The 23831-nt window shown below is 38.2% G+C and overlaps 1 protein-coding gene and 1 non-coding gene across 10 annotated transcripts in view; both read right to left on the reverse strand.

The window, feature by feature from the left end:
* The window catches only part of ODF2L (outer dense fiber of sperm tails 2 like), a 55481-nt gene extending 35060 nt beyond the window's left edge, over positions 1-20421 (reverse strand). For 4 of the 9 annotated variants that reach the window (XM_064372595.1, XM_012464783.3, XM_012464786.2 and 1 more), the window contains exons 1-2: positions 20109-20198; positions 1093-1263 (exon numbers count right to left, since the gene is read on the reverse strand). In XM_064372595.1, the coding sequence (XP_064228665.1) occupies positions 1093-1205 (113 nt within the window). In that variant the 5' untranslated portion in view covers positions 1206-1263; positions 20109-20198. Of the gene's footprint in view, positions 1-1092; positions 1264-20108; positions 20214-20295 lie in introns of those variants that run through there. The other 5 variants (XM_012464787.3, XM_012464788.2, XM_012464784.3 and 2 more) reach the window with 3 other exon arrangements.
* LOC135273571 (U6 spliceosomal RNA) lies at positions 17980-18086 on the reverse strand. Its single transcript, XR_010341345.1, has one exon. It is a non-coding gene; the product is annotated as a U6 spliceosomal RNA (small nuclear RNA).
* Positions 20422-23831: the final 3410 nt, after the last annotated feature.

Genomic DNA, 23831 nt, shown 5'->3' on the forward strand with positions numbered 1-23831 from the left:
ATGTAAATTAAGTTTGAAGGAGCATTTTCAGTATCTATAAATAAAATTCCAAGTGATATGAAAACACTTTCTATAATTGGCAGCTTTTCTCTTTCTTTGTAAAACATAATATAATGGCTCATTAATAATTGATGGCATCTTAGAGGCTATGTCAAAAATATGCGTGTTCTTAAGTACAATTGGCTTAAAGTCATGAGCCTAAGAAGATTCTAGCTATGAATGACACCTGCCCCTTATTAAAAACCATGGGCAGAAAGTCAAGTATGATTATAGATGATAAAATATTTTCACTCAAAACAAGTTAAACCAGAAGCTGGACTAAACTACCCATACCGACAATAATGGTATACTAAAATTGCCATTTAGTAGGGGACAATAATTCATGTAAATAACAAGTGTATTCCCCACTCTAAAGAAGTATGACAAGTATTTGCTATACAGTAATACACCAAAAGACAGTGAATTCACATTCATTAACTACATTTCTGATATCACATATTATATTTTCATTTATCTTAAATAGCTTTATTTTATAAATTCTTAACAGATGAGGTTTTCATTTTTTTTTTTTTTGAGAGATGCAGTCTTGCTCTGTCACCCAGGCTGAAGTGCAGTGGTGTTATCTCCACTCACTGCAACCTCTGCCTCCCGGGTTCAAGTGATTCTTCCAACACAGCCTCCCAAGTAGCTGAGATGACAGGTACACGCCATCACGTCCAGCTAATTTTTGCATTTTTTCTTAGTAGAGATGGGGTTTCACCATGTTGGCCAGGCTGGTCTTGAACCCCTGACCTCAAATGATCCACCTGCCTCAGCCTCCTAAAGTGCTGGGACTATAGGCATGAGCCATTGCACCTGGCCAGGTTTTCATTTTTAATTGCTTTCATTCAGATTCAAAAAAACTAGCTGAATTCTCCTAGATGAGTACATTTGTAATCAGATTAAATTAATATATTTTAATAAATAAATACTAGACTTGAAGAAGATACTCTTAAAAAAATGCTGTATTTGATTCAAATAATTTATATTATGGACTAAACAGGAAATCCTGAAAGTGGAAATTTAGATTTCCCCTGATACTGATGAGAATACCAGCTGAGATGACTTTCACTGCTCCACCGTGGTAAATCTTCTTTCTCTGATATAGTTTTAAGATGGGAAAAGAGTTCTTCTGAATGACTTCCATCATTTATAGGCTTCTCCATAATTCAGTAAATGGATTTATATGTGGCTTCACAGCAACTTCTCCACATAAGCTGAAAGCTAGGAAATATTTTAGTAATTAAACTTATTTCAATAGAGATTTTTTGTCATTACTCTCTCCCAAAAAATAAAGGTTATAAGGATGTGTAAAAGAATAATATTTCAAAGACGAAATAAAAATTATAACTGCTGCTCATTTTTATACTAATTCAAAATGGTAGCAAAATTGCATAGCACAACCACTCAACAATGGCCAATTTCCATATACTGTTTCCAAAAGGCCTGATAATTCCTAAATAATGAGTGTAAAAATCTTTATTAGTCTATTTCTTGAAGTATTACAATAATATTTTAATCCAGCAGAACTATAAAACAAATATAAAAACCATGGGTTACCTATAGTCTGTCTTATTAGGCCCATGGCATAAGAAATATATGTTATTCATGCCTAGATCTATAGAAATTTAACTTTCAAAGTACTTGGCAACAATAGCTACAAAGGATATTCGATTGCAAGTAGACTTTTCAAAATTAAACTCATTTACTCCTATTCCCAACTCAATCTGGAATATTCTTGGTGATAATGAAAAGAACAGACAGATGATATTACTTCCAAATTTTACAAATCTAATTGTTTTTACTCACACCTGTAGATGTCACTTTAAAAATGTGAATATTTATGAATATTATTAATTTCTTCAAACTACTCCAATTTAAGTAATGAGTTGGAGCTTTAGCAACCATATGGGCTGTATTTTCCCAACTCTAGTAATGCATGGTAATGTGTTCCCCAACTTTATTTTATGTTAACACAAAATCAAAGGTTATATTTAAAGTTTTCTACTTTTTTTCTCAGATATTTACCTCTTTGTAATTTAGTTTTACATGTCTGTATTACAAAACATATTATATTCAGGAATTTTTAACATTTAAAGTAGAAGTGATATTACAGGTTGAAGATGATTTTTATTTAGTTAGCCATTCGGAAACCTTCCAAAGTGTCCATAAAATGTATATATTTTATTTGAATGTTCTATATACTGAAGAGACAAATATCTAGCAAACAGGCCAATGAAGTATGCTTATATTTTTTAAATACCAGAAAGTGAAGTCCAAAAGGAACTGCTAAATAACCAACAGATAGTCTAGAATGATTCCCTTGAATGCTGCAAATATGCAATATCTATCACAAGAGTATGACAATATTTTGAGCTATCTATAGACTAAAAGAATTACAAAAATACAAAATCCAATAAAAAAACCAAACCTAACAAAAATTAGAGAGAGAGATCCAAGATGGCTGATCACTAGCAGCTCGGGCTCCTAGCTCCCAGTGAAAGCGCAGAGAACGAGAGGACACCACACTTTCAGACGAATATTTGTTGCTCACGGATCAGGAGATTCCCAGCAGAGAAGCCCCACGTGTTGCCAGGGCGACTCTTGTGGCCGGCGCGGCAGTTTTGCTGGTGCCTCAGCGCGCCAGTTTTTGGTGCAGAGTCTGGATATTCCCGGGCAGAAAAGCACCATCAATCTTAACACCGCGGTTTTGGCTGGCGCAGTGGACTGCTCAGATTTCGGCGCTGGGAATTAACAAGTTGGACGTCTGCTCAGAGACATAGTTAGAAAGTCGGTAATTACAAAGACAACAGACGGATAAATATATAATGAAGGGAAGAAATCAGTGTAAAAAGGCAGAGAATACTCAAAATCAGAATGCCTCTCCCTCTACAGGGGATCGCAATTCCTCATCAGTAATGGAATAAGGCTTAATAGATTACGAGTGTGTTCCAATAACAGAAGCAGGCTTCAAAACGTGGGTGATAAGAAACTTCTGTGAATTAAAAGAACTTGTTCTAACTCAATGCAAAGAAACTAAGAACCTTGAAAAAAGGTTTGATGAAATGTTAACGAGAATGGACAATTTAGAGAGGAATATAAGTGAATTGATGGAGCTGAAAAACACAACACGAGAACTTCGAGAAGCATGCACAAGTTTAAACAGTCGAATTGATCAAGTAGAAGAAAGGATATCAGAAGTCGAGAACCAGCTCAGTGAAATGAAACGAGAAGACAAGATTGGAGAAAAAAGGATGAAAAGGAATGAGCAAAGTCTCCAGGAAATATGGGACTATGTGAAAAGACCTAATTTACGTTTGATAGGTGTACCTGAATGTGACGAAGAGAATGAATCCAAGTTGGAAAATACTCTTCAGGATATCATTCAGGAAAATTTTCCCAACCTGGCAAGGCAGGGTAATATTCAACTCCAGGTAATACAGAGAACACCACAAAGATATTCTTCAAGAAGACCAACCCCAAGGCACATAATTGCCAGATTTATTAGGGTTGAAATGAAGGAGAAAATACTAAGGGCAGCCAGAGAGAAAGGTCAGGTTACCCATAAAGGGAAACCTATCAGACTTACAGCAGATCTCTCAGCAGAAACCCTACAAGCCAGAAAAGAGTGGGGACCAATATTTAACATACTTAAAGAAAAGAACTTTCAACCCAGAATTTCCTATCCAGCCAAACTAAGCTTTATAATCGAAGGAAAAATTAAATCCTTTGCGAACAAACAAGTACTTAGAAAGTTCACCACCACTAGGCCTGCTTTACAAGAGCTTCTGAAAGAAGCACTATACATATAAAGGAACAACCAATATCAGCCTTTCCAAAAATATATCAAAAAGAAAAGAACATTAACACAACGAAAAATTTACACTAACTAATGGGCAAAACAGCCAGCTAGCATCAAATGCTAGTATTAAAGTTATATATATTCTAATTGGATAAAAAGCCAAAACCCATTGCTATGCTGCATCCAGACCCATCTCACATGCAACGATACACAAAGACTTAAAACAAAGAGAAGGAGGAAGATTTATCAACCAATCAGAGAGTAAAAATAAACAAATAAAAAGCAGGAGATGCAATTCTCGCCTCTGATAAAGTAGACTTTAAAGTAACAAAGAACAAGAGAGGCAAAGAAGGACATTACATAATGGCAAAAGGATCAATGTAACAAGAAGAGCTAACAATTTTATAGATCAACGAGACAGAAAATTAACAAGGACGTCCAGGACTTGAACTCAGACCCAGAACAAGTAAACTTAATAAACATTTATAGAACTCTCCACTTCAAATACATAAAACATACATTACCACCTCACACCTATTCCATAAATGACTACATAATTGGAAGTAAATCACTACTCAGTAATCGCATAACATTTCATAGGTTTAAATGAAATATTGGTTGGCTGTTCGTTTGTTATTTTCTTCCCTTATTCCTTCCTGTTTACATCAAGTATAATTATTGGTATAAAAGAGGTTTTCAATACCCATTACTAAACTGCATTCTAGCCTGGGCAAGAAAGCAATACTCCCATTCTCTCTCTCTCTTTCTCTTCCTTTTTCCTCCTCTTTATTCTTTTTCTTTCTTTCTTTCAAAAAAAAAAAAAAAAAACCCAAACCTAAAAGTTAAGAAGAATATGCTTGGGATAAGTCACTGCAATCAAAAGAACTATCATCTACCAATTTGTTCAGTTACAATAGCTATCCCATACAGAAAGCAACTGTTACCAACGCTTCACTTGTTTAAACATTTGTCATATTTGTCTCTTGGTAGACTGGAATCTCAAGAAAGAATGTCTTTTTTATATTTTAATCCTCAGCACCTACAAGCCTCATAAAAGCTAAGCAATAATTTAAGGAAAACACATAAGGCTTAGAGCTCTTAATGAATATAATGACTAAAGACTGTTTGCCTTTTTTTTAAATTCACCCCTTGATTTATCTTTTCAGGGATCATTAAAAGAAAAATGGTTCCTATATTTGGAATAAAGGTTTAAAACACAATGTAAGAAGATAGAGATTTTCAATTTGTAGAAAGTATTTTACAAGAGACTAGTTTGGTATTGGTATTTTATACAAAACTTTCTAAAAGTTTTATCATAAGATAAAGTCATACAATTTTTCTGCTTCATCACCTATAATTGGTATCTTAAAGGGTAAACAAATAAATAAAATCAATACACTGTAAAAACAGGAATTTAGAATGACTTTCTGCCTAACATTCTAAGCTTTTGTGTTGTGATAATAGTATAACAAAAAATATGTGTTTAAAAAAAGTAATAATTTTATTTAGCATAAAAAGTCGTACTTTATAAGAAATGCTATCATTTAATTGGACCAAATGTATTCTTGTATAGAAAAGCAGACATTTTACAATAAAATGTTTTCAATAATGTGGAATATACTGTCAACTGACAAATGTATTGTACTTTTGTACAACTTGTCAGTGGTGAGTGAAACAAAGACACATATTCTGCATACATGCTTAATGATTAAATCCTTTTAAAGATAATTTTAAAATTCTTCAAACTGGTGGCTGGGCACGGCGGCTCACACCTGTAATCCCAGCACTTTGGGAGGCCAAGGTGGGAGCATCATGAAGTCAAGAGATCAAGACCATCTTGGCAAACAGGGTGAAACTCATCTTTACTAAAAATACAAAAATTAGCTTGGTGTGGTGGTGCACGCCTGTAGCCCCAGCTACTCACGAGGCTAAGGCAGGAGAATTGCTTCAGCCCAGGGGGCAGAGGTTGCAGTGAGCTGAGATCATGCCATGGTACTCCAGCTTGGTGACAGAGCAAGACTCCGTCTCAAAAAAAAAAAATCTTCAAACTGAACTATAAGAGTGACACAACCTATCAAAACCTCTGGGATACAGCAAAGGAGGTGCTAAGAGAAAAATTCACAGCCTTAAATGTCTACATCAAAAAGTCTGAAAGAGCACAAACAGACAATCTAAGGTCACACCTCAAGAAACCAGAGAAACAAGAACAAACCTTCTTACCAGCCGAAGGCAGGAAATAAACAAGATCAGAGCAGAACTAAACGAAATTGAAACAAACAAAAAAAATACAAAAGATAAATGAAACAAAAAGCTAGTCTTTTGGAAAAGACAAATAAAATTGAGAGACCATTAGCAAGATTAACCAAGAAAAGAAAAGATTCAAATAAGCTCAATTAGAAATGAAACGGGAGATATTACAACTGACACCAGAGAAATACAAAAGATCATTCAGGCTACTATGAAGACCTTTACACACATAAACTAGAAAACCTAGAGGAAATGGATAAATTCCTGGAAAGATACAACCCTCCTAGGTTAGATCAGGAAGAAATCAGAAACTGTGGACAGACCAACAACAAGCAGCGAGACTGAAATCATATTTTTAAAATTACCAACAAAAAAAAAAGTCCAGGACCAGATGGATTCACAGCTGAATTCTACCACACATTCAAGGAGTAATTGGTACCAATCCTATTGACAATATTCCACAAGACAGAAAAAGAGGGAATCCTCCCTAAATCATTCTATGAAACCAGTATCACCCTAATACCAAAACCAGGAAAGGACATAAACAAAAAAGAAAATTATAGACCAATATCCCTGATGAACATAGATGCAAGAATTCTTAACAAAATATTAGCTAACCGAATCCAACAACATATCAAAAAGATAATCCACCGGGCCAGGCGTGGTGGCTCACGCCTGTAATCCCAGCACTTTGGGAGGCCGAGGCGGGTGGAACACAAGGTCAAGAGATCGAGACCATCCTGGTCAACATGGTGAAACCCCGTCTCTACTAAAAATACAAAAAATTAGCTGGGCATAGTGGCACGTGCCTGTAATCCCAGCTACTCAGGAGGCTGAGGCAGGAGAATTGCCTGAACCCAGGAGGCGGAGGTTGAAGTGAGCCGAGATCGCGCCATTGCACTCCAGCCTGGGTAACAAGAGCGAAACTCTGTCTCAAAAAAAAAAGATAATCCACCATGATCTAGTGTGTTTCATACCAGGGATGCAAGGATGATTTAACATTCACAAGTCAATAAATGTGACACACCACATAAAAACAATTAAAAATAAAAATCACATGATCATCTCAATAGATGCAGAAAAAGCATTTGACAAAATCCAGCATCGCTTTATGATTTAAACCCCAAGCAAAATCAGCATACAAGGGACATACCTCAATGTAACACCATCTATGACAAATCCATAGCCAACATAATACTGAATGGGGAAAAGTTGAAAGCATTCCCCCTGAGAACTGGAACAAGACAAAGATGCCCACTCTCACCACTTGTATTCAACATAGTACTGGAAGTCCTACCCAGAGCAATCAGACAAGAGAAAGAAATAAAGGGCATCCAAATCAGTAAAGAGGATGTCAAACTGTTGCTGTTTCCTGATGGTATGATTCTATACCTAGAGAACCCTAAAGACTCCTCCAAAAAGCTCCCAGAACTGATAAATAAATTCAGCAAAGTTTCAGGATACAAAATTAATGTACACAAATCAGTAGCACTGCTATACACCAACAGTGACCAAGCTGATAAATCAAGAACTCAGCCACTTTTACAATAGCTGCAAAAATAATACAATACAATACAATACAATACTTAAGAATACACCTAACCAAGGAGGTGAAAGACCTCTACAAGGAAAACTATAAAACACTGCTGAAAGAAATCGTAGACAACACAAACAAATGGAAACACATCCCGTGCTCATGGATTGGTCGAATTAATATTGTGAAAAGGGCCATACTACCAAAAGCAATCTACAAATTCAATGCAATTCCCATCAAAATGTCACCATCACTCTTCACAAAACTAGAAAAACCAATCTTGAAATTCACATGGAACCAAAAAAGAGCCCACATACCCAAAGCAAGACTAGGTGGAAAAGACATCACATTATCCAACTTCAAACTATACTATAAGGTCATAGTCACCAAAACAGCATGGCACTGGTATAAAAATAGGCACATAGACCAATGGAACAAAATAGGGAATCTAGAAATAAACTCAAATACTTATAGCCAACAGATCTTTGACACAGCAAGCAAAAACATAAAGTGGGGAAAGGATACCCTATTCAACAAATGGTGCTGGGATAACTGGCAAGCCACATGTAGGAGAATGAAACTGGATTCTCATCTCTCACCTTATGCAAAAATCAACTCAAAATGGATCAAGGACTTAAATGGAAGAACTGAAACTATATAAATCTAAGAACTGAAACTATGAAAATTCTAGAAGATAACATCAGAAAAACCCTTCTAGACACTGGCTTAGGCAAGGATTTCATGACTAAGAACCCAAAATCAAATGCAATAAAAATAAAGATAAAGAGCTGAGAGTGAATTAAACTAAAGAGCTTTTGCGTGGTAAAAGAAATAGCAGAGTAAACAGACAACCCACAGGGTGGGAGAAAATCTTCATAATCTATACATCCGACAAAGGACTAATATCCAAAACCTACAACAAATTCAAATAAATTAGCGAGAAAAAAACAATCCCATCAAAAAGTGGGCTAAGGACATGAATAGACAATTCTCAAAAGAATATATACAAATGGCTAACAAACACGAAAAAATGCTCAACATCACTAATGATCAGGGAAACACAAATCAAAACCACAATGGGATACCACTTTACTCCCACAAGCACAGTCATAATAAAAAAATAATAGATGTTGACATGGATGCAGTGAAAAGGGAACACTCATACACTGTTGGTAAGAATGTAAACTAGTACAACCACTATGGAAAAGAGTGTGGAGATTCCTTAAAGAACTAATAGTAGAATAACCATTTGATCCAGTGATCCCACTACGAGGTATCTACCCAGAGGAAAAGAAGTCATTAATATAGAAAAGATACTTGCACATGCATATTTATAGCAACATAATGTCCATCATCAATAAATAAATAAAACTGTGATATATATTTTTTTCTCAAAAGAATATATACAAAATCCAGCATCCCTTTATGATTTAAACCCCCAGCAAAATCAGCATACAAGGGACATACCTCAATGTAATAAAAGCCATCTATGACAAACCCATAGCCAACATAATACTGAATGGGGAAAAGTTGAAAGCATTCCCCCTCAGAATCCTATCCTCTCTATATACATATATAGGAAACCAAACATCATATGTTCTCACTCATAAGGGGGGGTTTAAGCTATGAGGATGCAAAAGCATAAGAATGAATCAATGGACTTTTGAGACTCAGAGTGAAAGGGTGGGAAGGGGGTGAGTGATAAAAGACTACAAACTGGATTCAGTGTACACTGCTCACGTGATGGGTGTACCAAAATCTCACAAATCCCTACTAAAGAACTTACTCATGTAACCAAGTATCACCTGTTCCCCAAAAACCTATGGAAATAAAAAATTAACCAAGAAACCGTTTAAAAATCCTTAAAGATGAACAATTTTAAAATATTTTTAAATGTTTAAAGATTTAAATTTCCTATACAGAGACAATTTTGCCAGTCTATTGTCAAGAGGACATGTACTTAAAGCTTTTTCCAGGAGTACTCGTAGGTTATACTGATCCAGCTATGTTCACTGAACTAATGTTCCATTTTGGCCAACAGCAAGCATTGGGGGACAACTACTCAGGAACCATGGTCAGAGAAAAAGAAAGATCATGGTCCATGACCTTCCTTAACACCTAGATCAGACTAAGTAAACTAACCAACTTCAGATGAATATGTATTTTAAAACAATCTCTCTGAAGAGAATAGTATATAAATCCTGCAGATTTTGTTTTGCCAAACATAAATTCTTAGAAAACTAACTTCCATTGTCTTCAAACACAGCTTCTACTGAAAAAAAACACCACGAAATATTCAGCAAGGAATACAAAGTAGATGTAGGAATTTTCTCCCCCCTACTATTCTGGACACCCGTTAAATGTTTACTAGAGAGGTAATTATGTTAAAAAAAAAAAAAGCGAGTTATTTGTAGGGGGTCCCTGAGCAAGATGGCCAAATAGGAGCAGCTCGCGTGCGCAGCTCCCAGTGAAATGGTTGCAGTGCAGAAGGCGGGTGATTTCCACATTTCCAACTGAGGTACCTGGTTCATCTCATTGGGACTGGCTGGACAGTGGGTGCAGCCCAAAGAGGGCAAACCAAAGCAGGGTGGGGGCATCACCTCACCCGGGAAGTGCAAGGACCTGAGGAACTCCCTCTCCTAGCCAAGGGAAGCCATTAGGGACTGTTTCCTGCACTCTGGTCCAGATACTGCATTTTTCTCATGGTCTTCACAACCTACGAACCAGGAGATTCTCTCTGGCACCTACACAAGTACTAGGGCCCTGGGTTTCCAGCACAAAACTGGCTGGCCATTTGGGCAGAAACCGAGCTAGCTGGAGCATTTTTTTTTTCATACCACACTGGTGCCTAGAACACCAGCAAAATGGAACTGTTCATTCCCCTAGAAAGCGGGCTGAAGCCAGGGAGCCAAGTGGTCTGGCTCGGCGAGTTCCACCCCAACAGAAACCAGCAAGCTAAGATATCCTAGCTTAAAATTCTCACAGCCAGTACAGCAGTCTGAGCTCAATCTGGGTCATTCAAGCTCAGTGGTGGAAGGAGCATCTGCCATTGCTGAGACTCGAGTAGGCGGTTTCAATCCCACAGTGTAAGCAAACCTGCCAGGAAATCTGAACTGGGCGGAGCCCAACACAGCTCAGCAGCTGCAGACACTATCTCACCAGATGTCCTCACTGGGCAGAGCATCTCTGAAAAAAGGCAGCAGCCCATCAGGGACTTATAAATAAAGCCCCCACCTTCCTGGGACAGAACATCTGGGAAAAGGAATGGTAGTAGGTACAGCTTCAGCAGACCTAAATGCCCCTGCCTGGCAGCTCTAAAGAGAGCAGTGGATTTCCCAACACAGTTTGAGCTCTGATAAGGGACAGACTGCCTACTCAAGTGGCTCCCTGACCCAGGTGTATCCTGACTGGGAAACACCTTCCAGTAGGGACTGACAGACACGACACACAGGAGAGCTCTGGCTGGCATCTGGTGGGTACCCCTCTGGGATGAAGCTACCAGAGGAAGGAACAAGCAGCAATCTTTGCTGTTCTGCAGTCTTTGCTGGTGATTCCCAGGGAAGCAGAGTCTGGAGTAGCCCTCCAGCAAACTCCAGCAGACCTGCAACAGAGGGGCCTGACAGCAGGAAAACTAACAAACAGAAAGAGATCGTTTCAACATCAATAAAAAGGATGTCCAATCAGAGACCCCATCCAAAGGTCGCCAATCTCAAAGACCAAAGGAAGATAAAACCATGAGGATGAGAAGAAACCAGCGCAAAAAGGCTGAAAACTCAAATAACCAGAACACCTCTTCTCCTTTAAGGGATAACAGCTCCTCGCCAGCAAGGGAACAAAATTGGACAGAGAAAGAGTTTGACAAATTGACAGAAGGAGGCTTCAGAAGGTGGATAATAACAAACTTCTCCGAGCTAAAGGAACATGTTCTAACCCAGTGCAAGGAAGCTAAGAACCCTGAAAAAAGGTTGGACAAAAAGCTAACTAGAATAACCAGTTTAGAGAACATAAATGACCTGATGGAGCTGAACAACACAGCACAAGAACTTCGTGAAGCATAAACAACTTTCAATAGCTGAATAGATCAAATAGAAGAAAGGATATCAGAAGCTGAAGACCAATCCAATGAAATAAAGTGAGAAGACAAGATTAGAGAAAAAAGAGTGAAAAGAAATGAACAAAGTCTCCAAGAAATATGAGATTACGTGAAAAGACCAAATCTATGTTTGATCAGTGTACCTGAAGGTGAAGGGGAGAGTGAAACCAAGTTGGAAAACAATCTTCAAGATATTATCCAGGGGAACTTCCCCAATCTAGCAAGGCAGGCCAACATTCAAATTCAGGAAATACAGAGAACACCACAAAGATACTGCTCAAGAAAAGCAACCCTAAGGCACATAATAATCAGATTCACCAAAGTTGAAATGAAGGAAAAAATGAAGGGCAGCCAGAGAAAAAGGTCAGGTTACCCACAAAGGGAAGCCCATCAGACTAACAGATCTCTCGTCAAAAACCCTACAAACCGGAAGAGAGTGGGGACCAATATTCAACACTCTTAAAAAAAAGAATTTTCAACCCAGAATTTCATATCCAGCCAAACTAAGCTTCATGAGCAAAGGAGAAATAAAATCCTTTACAAATAAGCAAATACTAAGAGATTTTGTCACCACCAGACCTGCCCTACAAGAGCTCCTAAAGGAAGCACTAAACATAAGGAACAACTGGTACCAGCCACTGCAAAACATACCAAACTGTAAAGACCATCCATGCTAGGAAGAAACTGCATCAACTAATGGGCAAAATAACCAGCCAGCATCATAATGGCAGGATCAAATTCACACATAATATTAACCTTAAATGTAAATGAGCTAAATGCTCCAATTAAAAGACACAGACTTGCAAACTGGATAAAGAGTCAAGACCGATGATTGGTGTGCTGTATTCAGGAGAACCCATCTCACGTGCTAAGACACATATAGGTTCAAATTCAAGGGATAGAGGAATATTTACCAAGCAAATGGAAGGCAAAAGCAGGGGTTGCAACCCTAGGCTCTGATAAAACTGACTTTAAACCATTAAAGATCAAAAGAGACAAAGAAGGGCATTACATAATGGTAAAGGATCAATGAAATAAGAAGAGCTAACTATCCTAAATATATATGCACCCAATGCAGGAGCACCCAGATTCATAAAACAAGTTCTTAGAGACATACAAAGAGACTTAGACTGCCACACAATAATAGTGGGAGACTTTAACACCCCACTGTCAATAGTAGACAGATCAACGAAACAGAAAATTAACAAGGATATCCAGGACTTGAACTCAGCTCTGGAAAAGCGGACCTAATAGACATCTACAGAACCCTCCACCCCAAATCAACAAAATGTTCATTCTTCTTAGCACCACGTTGCACCTCTTCTCAAATTGACCACATAAGTGGAAGTAAAACACTCCTCAGAAAATGCAAAAGAAAAGAAATCATAACAAACAGTCTCTCAGAACACTGTGCAATCAAATTAGAATGCAGGATTAAGAAACTCACTCAAAACCACACAACTACATGGAAACTGAACAACCTGCTCCTGAATGACTACTGGATAAATAACGAGATGAAGGCAGAAATAAAGATGTTCTCTGAAACCAATGAGAATGAAGATACAACGTACCTGAAACTCTGGGACACATTTAAAGCAGTGTGTAGAGGGAAATTTATAGCACTAAATGTCCAAAAGAGAAAGCAGGAAAGATCTAAAATCGACACCCTAACATCAAAATTAAAAGAACTAGAGAAGCAAGAACAAACAAATTCAAAAGCCAGCAGAAGACAAGAAATAACGAAAATCAGAGCAGAACTGAAGGAGATAGAGACACAAAAACTCCTTAAAAAAAATCAATGAATCCAGGACCTGGTTTTTTGAAAAGATCAACAAAATAAATAGACCACTAGCCAGACTAATAAAGAAGAAAATAGAGAAGAATTAAATAGATGCAATAAAAATGATAAAGGCAATATCACCACCAATCCCACAGAAATGCAAACTACCATCAGAGAATAGTATAAACACCTAACACAAATGAAACAGAAAATCTAGAAGAAATGGGTAAGTTCCTGGACACTTACACCCTCCCAAAACTAAACCAGGAAGAAGTTAAATCCCTGAATAGTCTAATAATGAGGTCTGAAATTAAGAGAGCAATTAATAGTCTACCAACCAAAAAAAGTCAAGGACCAGACGGTTTCACAGCTGAATTCTACCAGAGGTACAAAGAAGAGCTGGTACCATTCCTTCTGAAACCATTCCAAACAACAGAAAAAGAGGGAATCTTCCCTAACTCATCTTATGAGACCAACATCATCCTGATACCAAAATCTGGCAGAGACACAGCTGAAAAAGAAAACTTCAGGCCAATATCCCTGATGAACATCGATGCAAAAATTCTCAATAAAATACTGGCAAATCGAATCCAAAAGCACATCAAGAAGCTTATCCATCATGATCAAGTTGACTTCATCCCTGGGATAAAAGGCTGGTTCAACTTACACAAATCAATAAACATAATTCATCACATAAACAAAACAAAAGACAAAAACCACATGATCATCTCAACAGATGCAGAAAAGGCCTTCGACAAAATTCAACAACCTTTATACTAAAAACTCTCAATAAACTAGGTATTGATGGAACATATCTCAAAATAATAGGAGCTATTTATGACAAACCCACTACCAATATCATAGAGAATGCATGATTCTCTATTCCAGTTTTTAAAAACTGGAAGCATGCCCTTTGAAAATCAGCACAAGACAAGGATGCCCTCTCTTACCACTCCTATTCAACATAGTTCCGGCCAGGACAATCAGGCAAGAGGAAGAAATAAAGGGTGTTCAATTAGGAAAAGAGAAAGTCAAATTGTCTCTATTTGCGGATGACGTGATTGTATATTTAGAAGACCTCATTGTCTCAGCCCCAAATCTCCTTAAGCTGATAAGCAACTTCGGCAAAATCTCAGGATACAAAATCAATGTGCAAAAATCACAAGTATTACTATACACCAATAACAGACAAACAGAGAGCCAAATCACTAGTGAACTCCCATTCACAATTGCTACAAAGAGAATAAAATACCTAGAAATACAACTTGCAAGGGATGTGAAAGACCTCTTCAAGGAGAACTACAAACCACTGCTCAAGGAAATAAGAAAGGACACAAACACATGGAGAAACATTCCATGTTCATGGTTAGGAAGAAACAATACCATGAAAATGGCCATATTGCCCAAAGTAACCTATAGATTCAATGCTACCTCCATCAAGCTACCACTGACTTTCTTCACAGAACTGGAAAAAAACTACCTTAAATGTCACGTGAACTCAAAAAAGAGCCTACATAGCCATGACAATTCTAAGCAAAAAAAAACAAACAAAAAAGAACAAAGCTGGAGGCATCACGGTACCTGACTTCAAATCATACTATAAGGCTACAGTAACCAAAACAGCATGGTACTGGTATCAAAACAGAGATACAGACCAATGGAACAGAACAGAGATCTCAGAAATAATGCCACACAGCTACAACCATCTGATCTTTGACAAACCTGACAAAAACAAGCAATGTGGAAAGGATTCTCTATTTAATAAAAGCTGCTGGGAAAACTGGCTAGTCATATGCAGAAAGCTTAAACTGGATTCCTTCCTTACACCTTATACAAAAATTAACTCCAGATGGATTAAAGATTTAAACATAAGACCTAAAACCATAAAATCCCTAGAAGAAAATCTAGGCAATACCATTCAAGACATAGGCATGGGCAAAGATTTCATGACTAAAACAACAAAAGCAATGGCAACAAGCCAATATAGACAAATGGAATCTAATTAAACTAAACAGCTTCTGCACAGCAAAATAAAATATCATCAGAGTGAACAGGCAACCTACAGAATGGGAGAAAACTTTTGCAGTCTACCCATCTGACAAAGGGTTAATATCCAGAATCTACAAAGAACTTAAACAAAATTTACAGGAAAAAAACAACCCCATCAAAAAGTGGGCAAAGGATATGAACAGGCATTTCTCAAAAGGAGATATTTATGCAGTCAACAAACATGAAAAAAAATCTCATCATCACTAGTCATTAAAGAAATGCAAATTAAAACCACACTGAGATATATTCTCACACCAGTTAGAATGGCAATCATTAAAAAATCAGGAAACAACAGATGCTGGAGAGGATGTGGAGAAACAGGAATGCTTTTACACTGATGGTGGGAGTGTAAATAAGTTCAACCATTGTGGAAGACAGTGTGGCAATACCTCAAGGATCTAGAATTAGAAATACCATCTGACCCAGCAATCCCATGACTAGGTACATACCCAAAGAATTATAAATTGTTCTATTATAAAGACACATGCACACATACGTTCATTGCAGCACTGTTCACAATAGCAACCCAAATGCCTATCATTGTTAGACTGGATAAAGAAAATGTGGCACATATATACCATAGAATACTATGCAGCCATAAAAAAGGATGAGTTCATGTCCTTTGCAGGTACATGGATGAAGCTGGAAACCATCATTCTCAGCAAACTAACACAAGAACAGAAAATCAAACACTGCATGTTCTCACTCATAAGTGGGAGTTGAACAATGAGAACACATGGACACAGGGAGGGGAACATCACACACCAAGGACTATCTGGGGTTGGGGGCTAGGATAAGGATAGCATTAGAAGAAATACCTAAGATAGATGATGGGGTGATGGATGCAGCCAAACATCATGGCACATGTATACCTATGTAACAAACCTGCATGATCTGCACATGTACCCCAGAACTTAAAGTACATTTTTTTTTTTTTAGAATCTGATAAATTTTATTAGAAAGACTAAATAGGCATTAATAGGAAAATGGAGAAAAAGAAGATGAAGGATAAGATATTAGCCATACAAAAATTTTAACCTTGTTGGAAAGTTACATAATTAAAACAAAGTGGCAATAGTATTATCACAAACATCAGGTCAATGAGATAGAATCAAATAGTCTAAAAGTGGACCCTGCAAATGAGTTTGTATATTGCATGAGAAAGCAGTATAAATCAGACAAAATAAACAGTCTGTGATGATCTTCCATTTTTTTTTTATTGCATTTTAGGTTTTGGGGTACATGTGAAAAACATGCAAGGTTGTTGCATAGGTGCATACGTGGCAGTGTGATTTGCTGCCTTCCTCCCCTTCATCTATATGTGGCATTTCTCCCCATGCTATCTCTCCCCAACTCCCCACCCCCCGCTGTCACCCTCACTCCCCCCAAACAGACCCCAGTGTATAGTGCTCCCCTCCGTGTCCATGTGTTCCCATTGTTCGACACCCGTCTATGAGTGAGAACATGCGACGTTTGATTTTGTGTTCTTGTGTCAGTTTGCTGAGAATGATGGTTTCCAGGTTCATCCATGTCCCTACAAAGGACGCGAACTCATCGTTTTTGATGGCTGCATAATATTCCATGGTGTATATGTGCCACATTTTTCCTGTCCAGTCTATCATCGATGGGCATTTGGGTTGGTTCCAGGTCTTTGCTATTGTAAACTGTGCTGCAATGAACATTCGTGTGCATGTGTCCTTATAGTAGAACGATTTATAATCCTTTGGATATATACCCAGTAATGGGATTGCTGGGTCAAATGGAATTTCTATTTCTAGGTCCTTGAGGAATCGCCACACTGTCTTCCCCAATGGTTGAACTAATTTACACTCCCACCAACAGTGTAAAAGTGTTCCTATTTCTCCACATCCTCTCCAGCATCTGTTGTCTCCAGATTTTTTAATGATTGCCATTCTAACTGGCGTGAGATGGTATCTCAATGTAGTTTTGATTTGCATTTCTCTAATGACCAGTGATGATAAGCAATTTTTCATATGCTTGTTGGCCTCATGTATGTCTTCTTTTGTAAAGTATCTGTTCATATCCTTCGCCCATTTTTGAATGGGCTTGTTTGTTTTTTTCTTGTAAATCTGTTTTAGTTCATTGTAAATTCTGGATATCAGCCCTTTGTCAGATGGATAGGCTGCAAAAATTTTTTCCCATTCTGTTGGTTGCCGATTCACTCTATTGACTGTTTCTTTCGCTGTGCAGAAGCTGTGGAGTTTGATTAGGTCCCATTTGTCTATTTTGGCTTTTGTTGCCAATGCTTTTGGTGTTTTGGTCATGAAGTCCTTGCCTACGCCTATGTCCTGAATGGTTTTGCCTAGGTTTTCTTCTAGGGTTTTTATGGTGTTAGGTCTTATGTTTAAGTCTTTAATCCATCTGGAGTTAATTTTAGTGTAAGGTGTCAGGAAAGGGTCCAGTTTCTGCTTTCTGAAAATATGGAACGCTTCACGAATTTGCATGTCATCCTTGCGCAGGGGCCATGCTAATCTTCTCTGTATCGTTCCAATTTTAGTATATGTGCTGCCGAAGCGAGCACTTAAAGTACAATTTTTTTAAAAAAGTGTAGGAAACTGGAAACAGGCAAAAAGCTGGAAAATAAATCTTATGGGTAAAAGCTATCAAAATGGAAAAAAACATTTTCTGATACAGAGAGATTAGATTAGATAACGAATTAGCTAATGCTTCTCTCCAATGAATAAAGAAGGATGTATATTTAAAAGATAGGCTGCAGATTGGATAATATAGGGGTAATAGTTGAGAGCAAGAGTGACTGGTCTGTAAACATAGGGCATGTACTTCAAAGCCAACATCCCATTTCCTTCTCAAAGTATTGCCCTGATTTTTCTAGCCCAGCAAGAACTCTAAACAACATTATTTTCAGAATCATATAGTTTAGAATTTAATTGCTCCATAAATGCTCATATTTCAGTTTTATTTTAAACTTGCTACTAACTGTGAGGACAAATATACACATCACTCTCTGCCCTAAAAAATTACCTAACACTGTGGGGAGCATAGATTAGGCTCTCAAATATAAGTTAGGGTGACTAAATTATTTATTGTTTAAATCCGGACACTTTTGAGATGTAGGGGCCCCATGTAGAGCCTAATTACCCAGAAAAAGACTGGGACAAAAATGTTCAGAATATTCTAATCCCAAATAAAGTCAGCATCCTTTACCAGATGTTTATAAAGGATATTCATTCCTTTCCTTCAACATGATAACTTGCCATTTACTGAGCAGAGCATTGACTGACCTTATAAACATCTCACAAAAAGGGTTGCTATTAAAAAGCTATAAATAAGGAAATTGAATCTCAGAGGGGTTAAATAGCTTGCCCAAAATTACAAGTAAGGAATTGGTGGAACTCAGTTTTTAATTAAAAGATCTACAAAGCAAAAACACACAAACGCGCCTTAAGTCAGTCAAGATTTTAACACTCATAAATTCAATTTAGATTCAAGAGATGAAAACTGTTCTGGAAAAGAAAATGAGTAATGAATAAGATTAAGCTACCTAAAAGCACAGACTATAAGTCTAAAGAGAGCAGACTGCGACCAGATCACTAAAATCCATTGTCCTAAAATTTGTCACAGGGAACTTTTGGGACAGAAAAACTACACTATAAATACACATCCATTGTGAAGTTAGCAGATAAAAATGAGAAGCAAAAAACAGATCATAAACATGATGTCATTCTTACTATAAACTGAAGAATATCAAACTAATTTCAAAAGCAGACAGATTTTCTGCGGTTTGTTCCTTTAACCATAACTAAGTTGCACTTAAAACTCCAACAATAATTCATTCAAAAACACTTGAAACCGTTCTACGCGTTGGGTAATGAAGAAACTCTCTTCGAAATAGACTTTATCCCCAACAGCAGGCCCAATATGGTTATTCTCAGTAAACAAGCACCACCACTCACTAACCACCTATCTTTGGTGCCACCTTAATGGCCCTGCGTTTACTTAATCTCGTGTTACAACCACCCCAAAGTGATGATTAGTGTTTCCATTTTACAGTTATCAGTAAGGAAGCCAGGAAGGTTAAATGACCTAGACAAGGCCGCACAGCTGGCTCAGTGGCAGAGCTGGGACTGAATGCAAGTCGGCCTTTAGCACTCTCCACAAACCTAGGCCAATCCCGCACTACAGGGGTCGCCTATAGGGTCTGGAACCTAGAGGACTCCTGGTGAAGGAATTATTTACTGAGGATTCCTGAAATATGCCTCACTGACAAAGCCCCAAGGGCTTCCCACAATCTGATATATAACATGATGGGCGCTTAAAAGCCAACCGAATGATTAAGAGAGCACTATTTCTGAAAGAAACACAACCATATCCAGGAACGGCCCGGTCAGGACTTCGTTCTGGACAAGTCCACCTCACGCTAACATCTGCCCTGATGTCTCAGGGACCACACCCTTCCAAGGAGTGTGTCTCCATGCCCTTTACCCAGGCCGCGTAGTCAGCCTGAGGCAGGTGGAGGGTTTGTGCGGAAGGGGCCGGGTGGGCGCGAGAGCCCTTTACTTCCGGTACCCACCACTGCCCTCACCTCCAGACCTCCCAGCGCTGCCCGCGGTAGACGCCTAGAAGTAGCTGAGCTCTCCACAGAGTCGTCCCCAACCCAAAGGCCCTGCCGCTGCGTCAGCACGTCGTCCTGACGTCAGCCCGCCGTCGCCGCGCTATAGAAACGATTAGAGGCGCCACAGCTGCTGCACTGGAAACCCTGGCAATCCTACCTGTGCTCTGGGTCGGCTAGGAGGGAGCGAGACGCAAGGGGCACTACAGTGGGTACACTAGGAAGGAAGGCAAGGGACGCGAGGTGGGAAGCAGGCGAATTCCTAGACCTGCTTGCCGAGGAAGAGTGCCCGCAAGTGGAACAAAAGCGCAGCTAGTAACCGGCTAGTGGCTTCTCTGGCAACGGCGGCCCGCCCCTCTCGTCAGGCCCGCAGTCGGCTGCCGATTGGCCCGGGTTAGGGACCGGGCGCAGCGCCTGTAGCTATTGGCGAGTGTGAGAGGCGGGGCAAGGAGGGCAGCTTTGTGTCTGTCTTTGATTCTCGGATAAACCTTTTTTTTTAAGCGTTTGTTTCTAGAAAAGGACAGCACTTGTGTACATTACCGAAAATCATAACTGAGCCCAACTAGAAAAGGAAATAAAGCCAATTCCGAGTTTTCTGGCGCTTGGTCTGGATGTGCCCTGCTTTTGCTTTTTAAGGGGGAGATTTGAAAACCTGAAGGCAACTGCGACCGGAAGAAACCTCTTTTCAAATATATAGTAGTATTTTTAGCTGAGATACCTTCCTGGGCCTCAGGCTTTTTCCTGTTAAATGAGGGAGGCTGAGGATATTCTCCAGAAAAACTTCAAGGTCTCAGATTCTTTCGTATCTGCAGCTCCAGCGAGCTGGTCTGGTTTATAAAGTCCTGAACATGCAAAAAAGATTTTATTTGGAAAAATAAACTTTATTCAATGCCTCTACTTAATGTTCATGTTAAGAATTGTACACAAACATTTAAAGTCACAAGTAGAGCAACTGTCAACTGGAGCAGTAACCATGTCATGCTGCTGCCTAGTAATTGGTTTTACTAAAGCACTCCAGCAGTGCTTTTCTCCCAGTACTGTAATTGTCCCTTTCATAATTTAAAGCGGGAGACAGAATGAATAAATTTTCAGTAAAGGGCCAGTGATATGGTTAGGCTTAGAGTCCCCACCCACATGTCATCTTGAATTGTAATCCCCTTAATCCCCACGTGTCAAGAGAGACCAGGTGGAGGTAATTGAATCATGGGGGTAGTCATGCTGTTCTCATGATAGTGAGCTCTCAAGCGATCTGATGGTTTTGTAAGGGGCTCTTCCCCCTCCACTGGGCACTTTTCCTTTCTGTGACCTTATGAAGAAGGTGCCTGGCTTCCCCTTCACCTTCTGCTATGATTCTAAGTTTCCTGAGGCTTCCCCAGCCATGCTGAACTGTGAGTCAATTAAACCCCTTTCCTTTATAAATTACCCAGTCTCCAGCAATTCTTCATAGCCGTATGAAAATGGACTAATACAGTCAAATAGTAAATGTTTTATTAATAGGTTTTGCAGGTCATATGGTCTCTGTGATACTATTTAACTCTGCTTTTGTTGAACCAAGAAAAGCCATAGATGATACATAAATGTAAACATATGAACTCACTAGTGGTACATTTGTGTGTAGGATGCAATACTACAGTGTTGGATAGAAATTGTGATTTCCACCTTCATGGCAACAAATAGGTACTAGAATGTAAAAATAGCAAACAGTGAAAGAGAATAAAGATACTTGAATACAAATAAAACTTCAAAATTAAAAAGCAACATTTCAGATAACCTTCTGTTTGCACAGGACAAACAGAAGATTAAATGAAAATGTAGTGAGAATCATCACCTTTACATCTTTGCAGTCTTTAATAGTGCCACTAATCACTGGAATTCCCCTAGGACTATGGTATTGGCTTTGGTTTAATCTTTGTAGAAAAGGACAGTTCCAAAGGCTTCACTTTGTCTTCCTATTATAATAGTCGTAAGTCAAAAAGCCAATGTCAAGATGCTGTAAATCTCCATTAAGGTGATTACACTAAAGTCTCTTCATTGGTTCTGGTAAAATTTTTTGTTTTACAAATTAAGTAGAATCTTAGTAGACTCTCCATTTCAATTTCTAGGGACACTGATTAATTATCAACTGCTAAAGATCCCTTCTAGTCAAACGACATGATAGGTCCTGCTGATATCATAGTAACTACAGATATCTCATCTCTGATGGCTCTGAGGTATCCCTTGGCCTCTGTCACTTTGGGATCTTATATTTCTATTAGGGAATTAGGAGTTTCAAGCAATGGCAGCATCTTCATCCCTGGGCTTATAGAATAGCAGCTACAGAGCTTTTAAAGAATTCTGGCATTCCCTATATTTTCTCAATGCTTTCGTAAAAAGAAGGTTCTTTGGCCCTCTCAGAACACCTTTGAAAGGTGATGACTGGGTCACACATGATAAATCCATTCCTAAAGTACTATTCCCCAAGTCTTTTTAAAAAATCAATACATACTAGATGTACATATTTTCAGGGTACATGCGATAATTGGATACACTTATATGAATGTGTAATTTGTAAAGATCAAATCAGGATAATTAGGATATCCGTCACCTTAAATATTTTTTATTATGCTATGAACATTCAAATTATTCTCTTCTAGTTATGTTGCAATGTACAATAAATTATTGTTAACTGTAGTCACCGTACTTATCTGTCAAACACTAGGTCTTATTTCTTCTAACTGTATGTCTGCACCCATTAATCAGCCTCTCTTCATTACCCACTTCCCTAAGTCTTTTAATTCAAGCCTGTAAAATCAAGAGATTTCTAACATCTCAGCTTTATTTAGTTTCAATCAACCAGTTGAGCAAACACTGACAGCCACTCCCAGATGTTCAAAGCAAACATAGTGAATCATGATCTCTGGTAAATGTATTCATATTAATAATCTGGTCTCATCAAAAATATTCCTTCATCCCTGGTCTGCCACACTTGGAATTCATTATCACTTTCTATAGGTTTCTGACAATATAAATAAGCAAAATCTTGCACATTTTTTGGTACAAAAGACTTCTCCCAGGTCAGATCTTTTATTGTTCCCTGGAACATATTGGGATCTAACTTTAGATCTAGATCAGTGGTTCTTGACTTTTTTTTTTTTTTTTTTTTTGCCACAGCCAAGAGGGGAGGGCAGGTGTCCTACTGGCATCTAGTGAGTAGAGGCTAGAGATGCTGTTAAACATCCTACAATGCACAGGACATCCTCCACAACAAAATGTCAGTAGTGCTGACATTAAGAAACCCTGGTCCAATATGAAGAATACAAAGACCATCAACCACCTATGGCTATTTCAAACATTTGAAATGTGATGGTTCTGAATTAAGATATGTTGTAAATGCAAAATACATACATATTGTCTATGAAAAAGAACATAAAATATCTTGATTTTCATATTGAGTATGTTGAAATGATATTTTGGAAGGCAGTTATACTCACCACTATACCACCATGCCACCAGAAATGATATTTTGTATATATTGAGTTAAATAAAATACATTACCAAAATTTAACTACAACTATTTCTTTCTATTTTAAAAGTAGATAGTAGAAGATTTTAAATTACATATGTGCTTCACATTATATTTCTACTTGGTGATGTGGTCTAGAGATGTAAAGAAGTATTAACAGTTGAGTTTTGAGAACAATCAGTTCTTCTCAATTG

Source organism: Aotus nancymaae, unplaced genomic scaffold, assembly GCF_030222135.1.
Source record: "Aotus nancymaae isolate 86718 unplaced genomic scaffold, 86718_ANA_hifiasm-v0.15.2.pri h1tg000007l, whole genome shotgun sequence".
In the NCBI taxonomy this organism is placed as follows: domain Eukaryota; kingdom Metazoa; phylum Chordata; class Mammalia; order Primates; family Aotidae; genus Aotus; species Aotus nancymaae.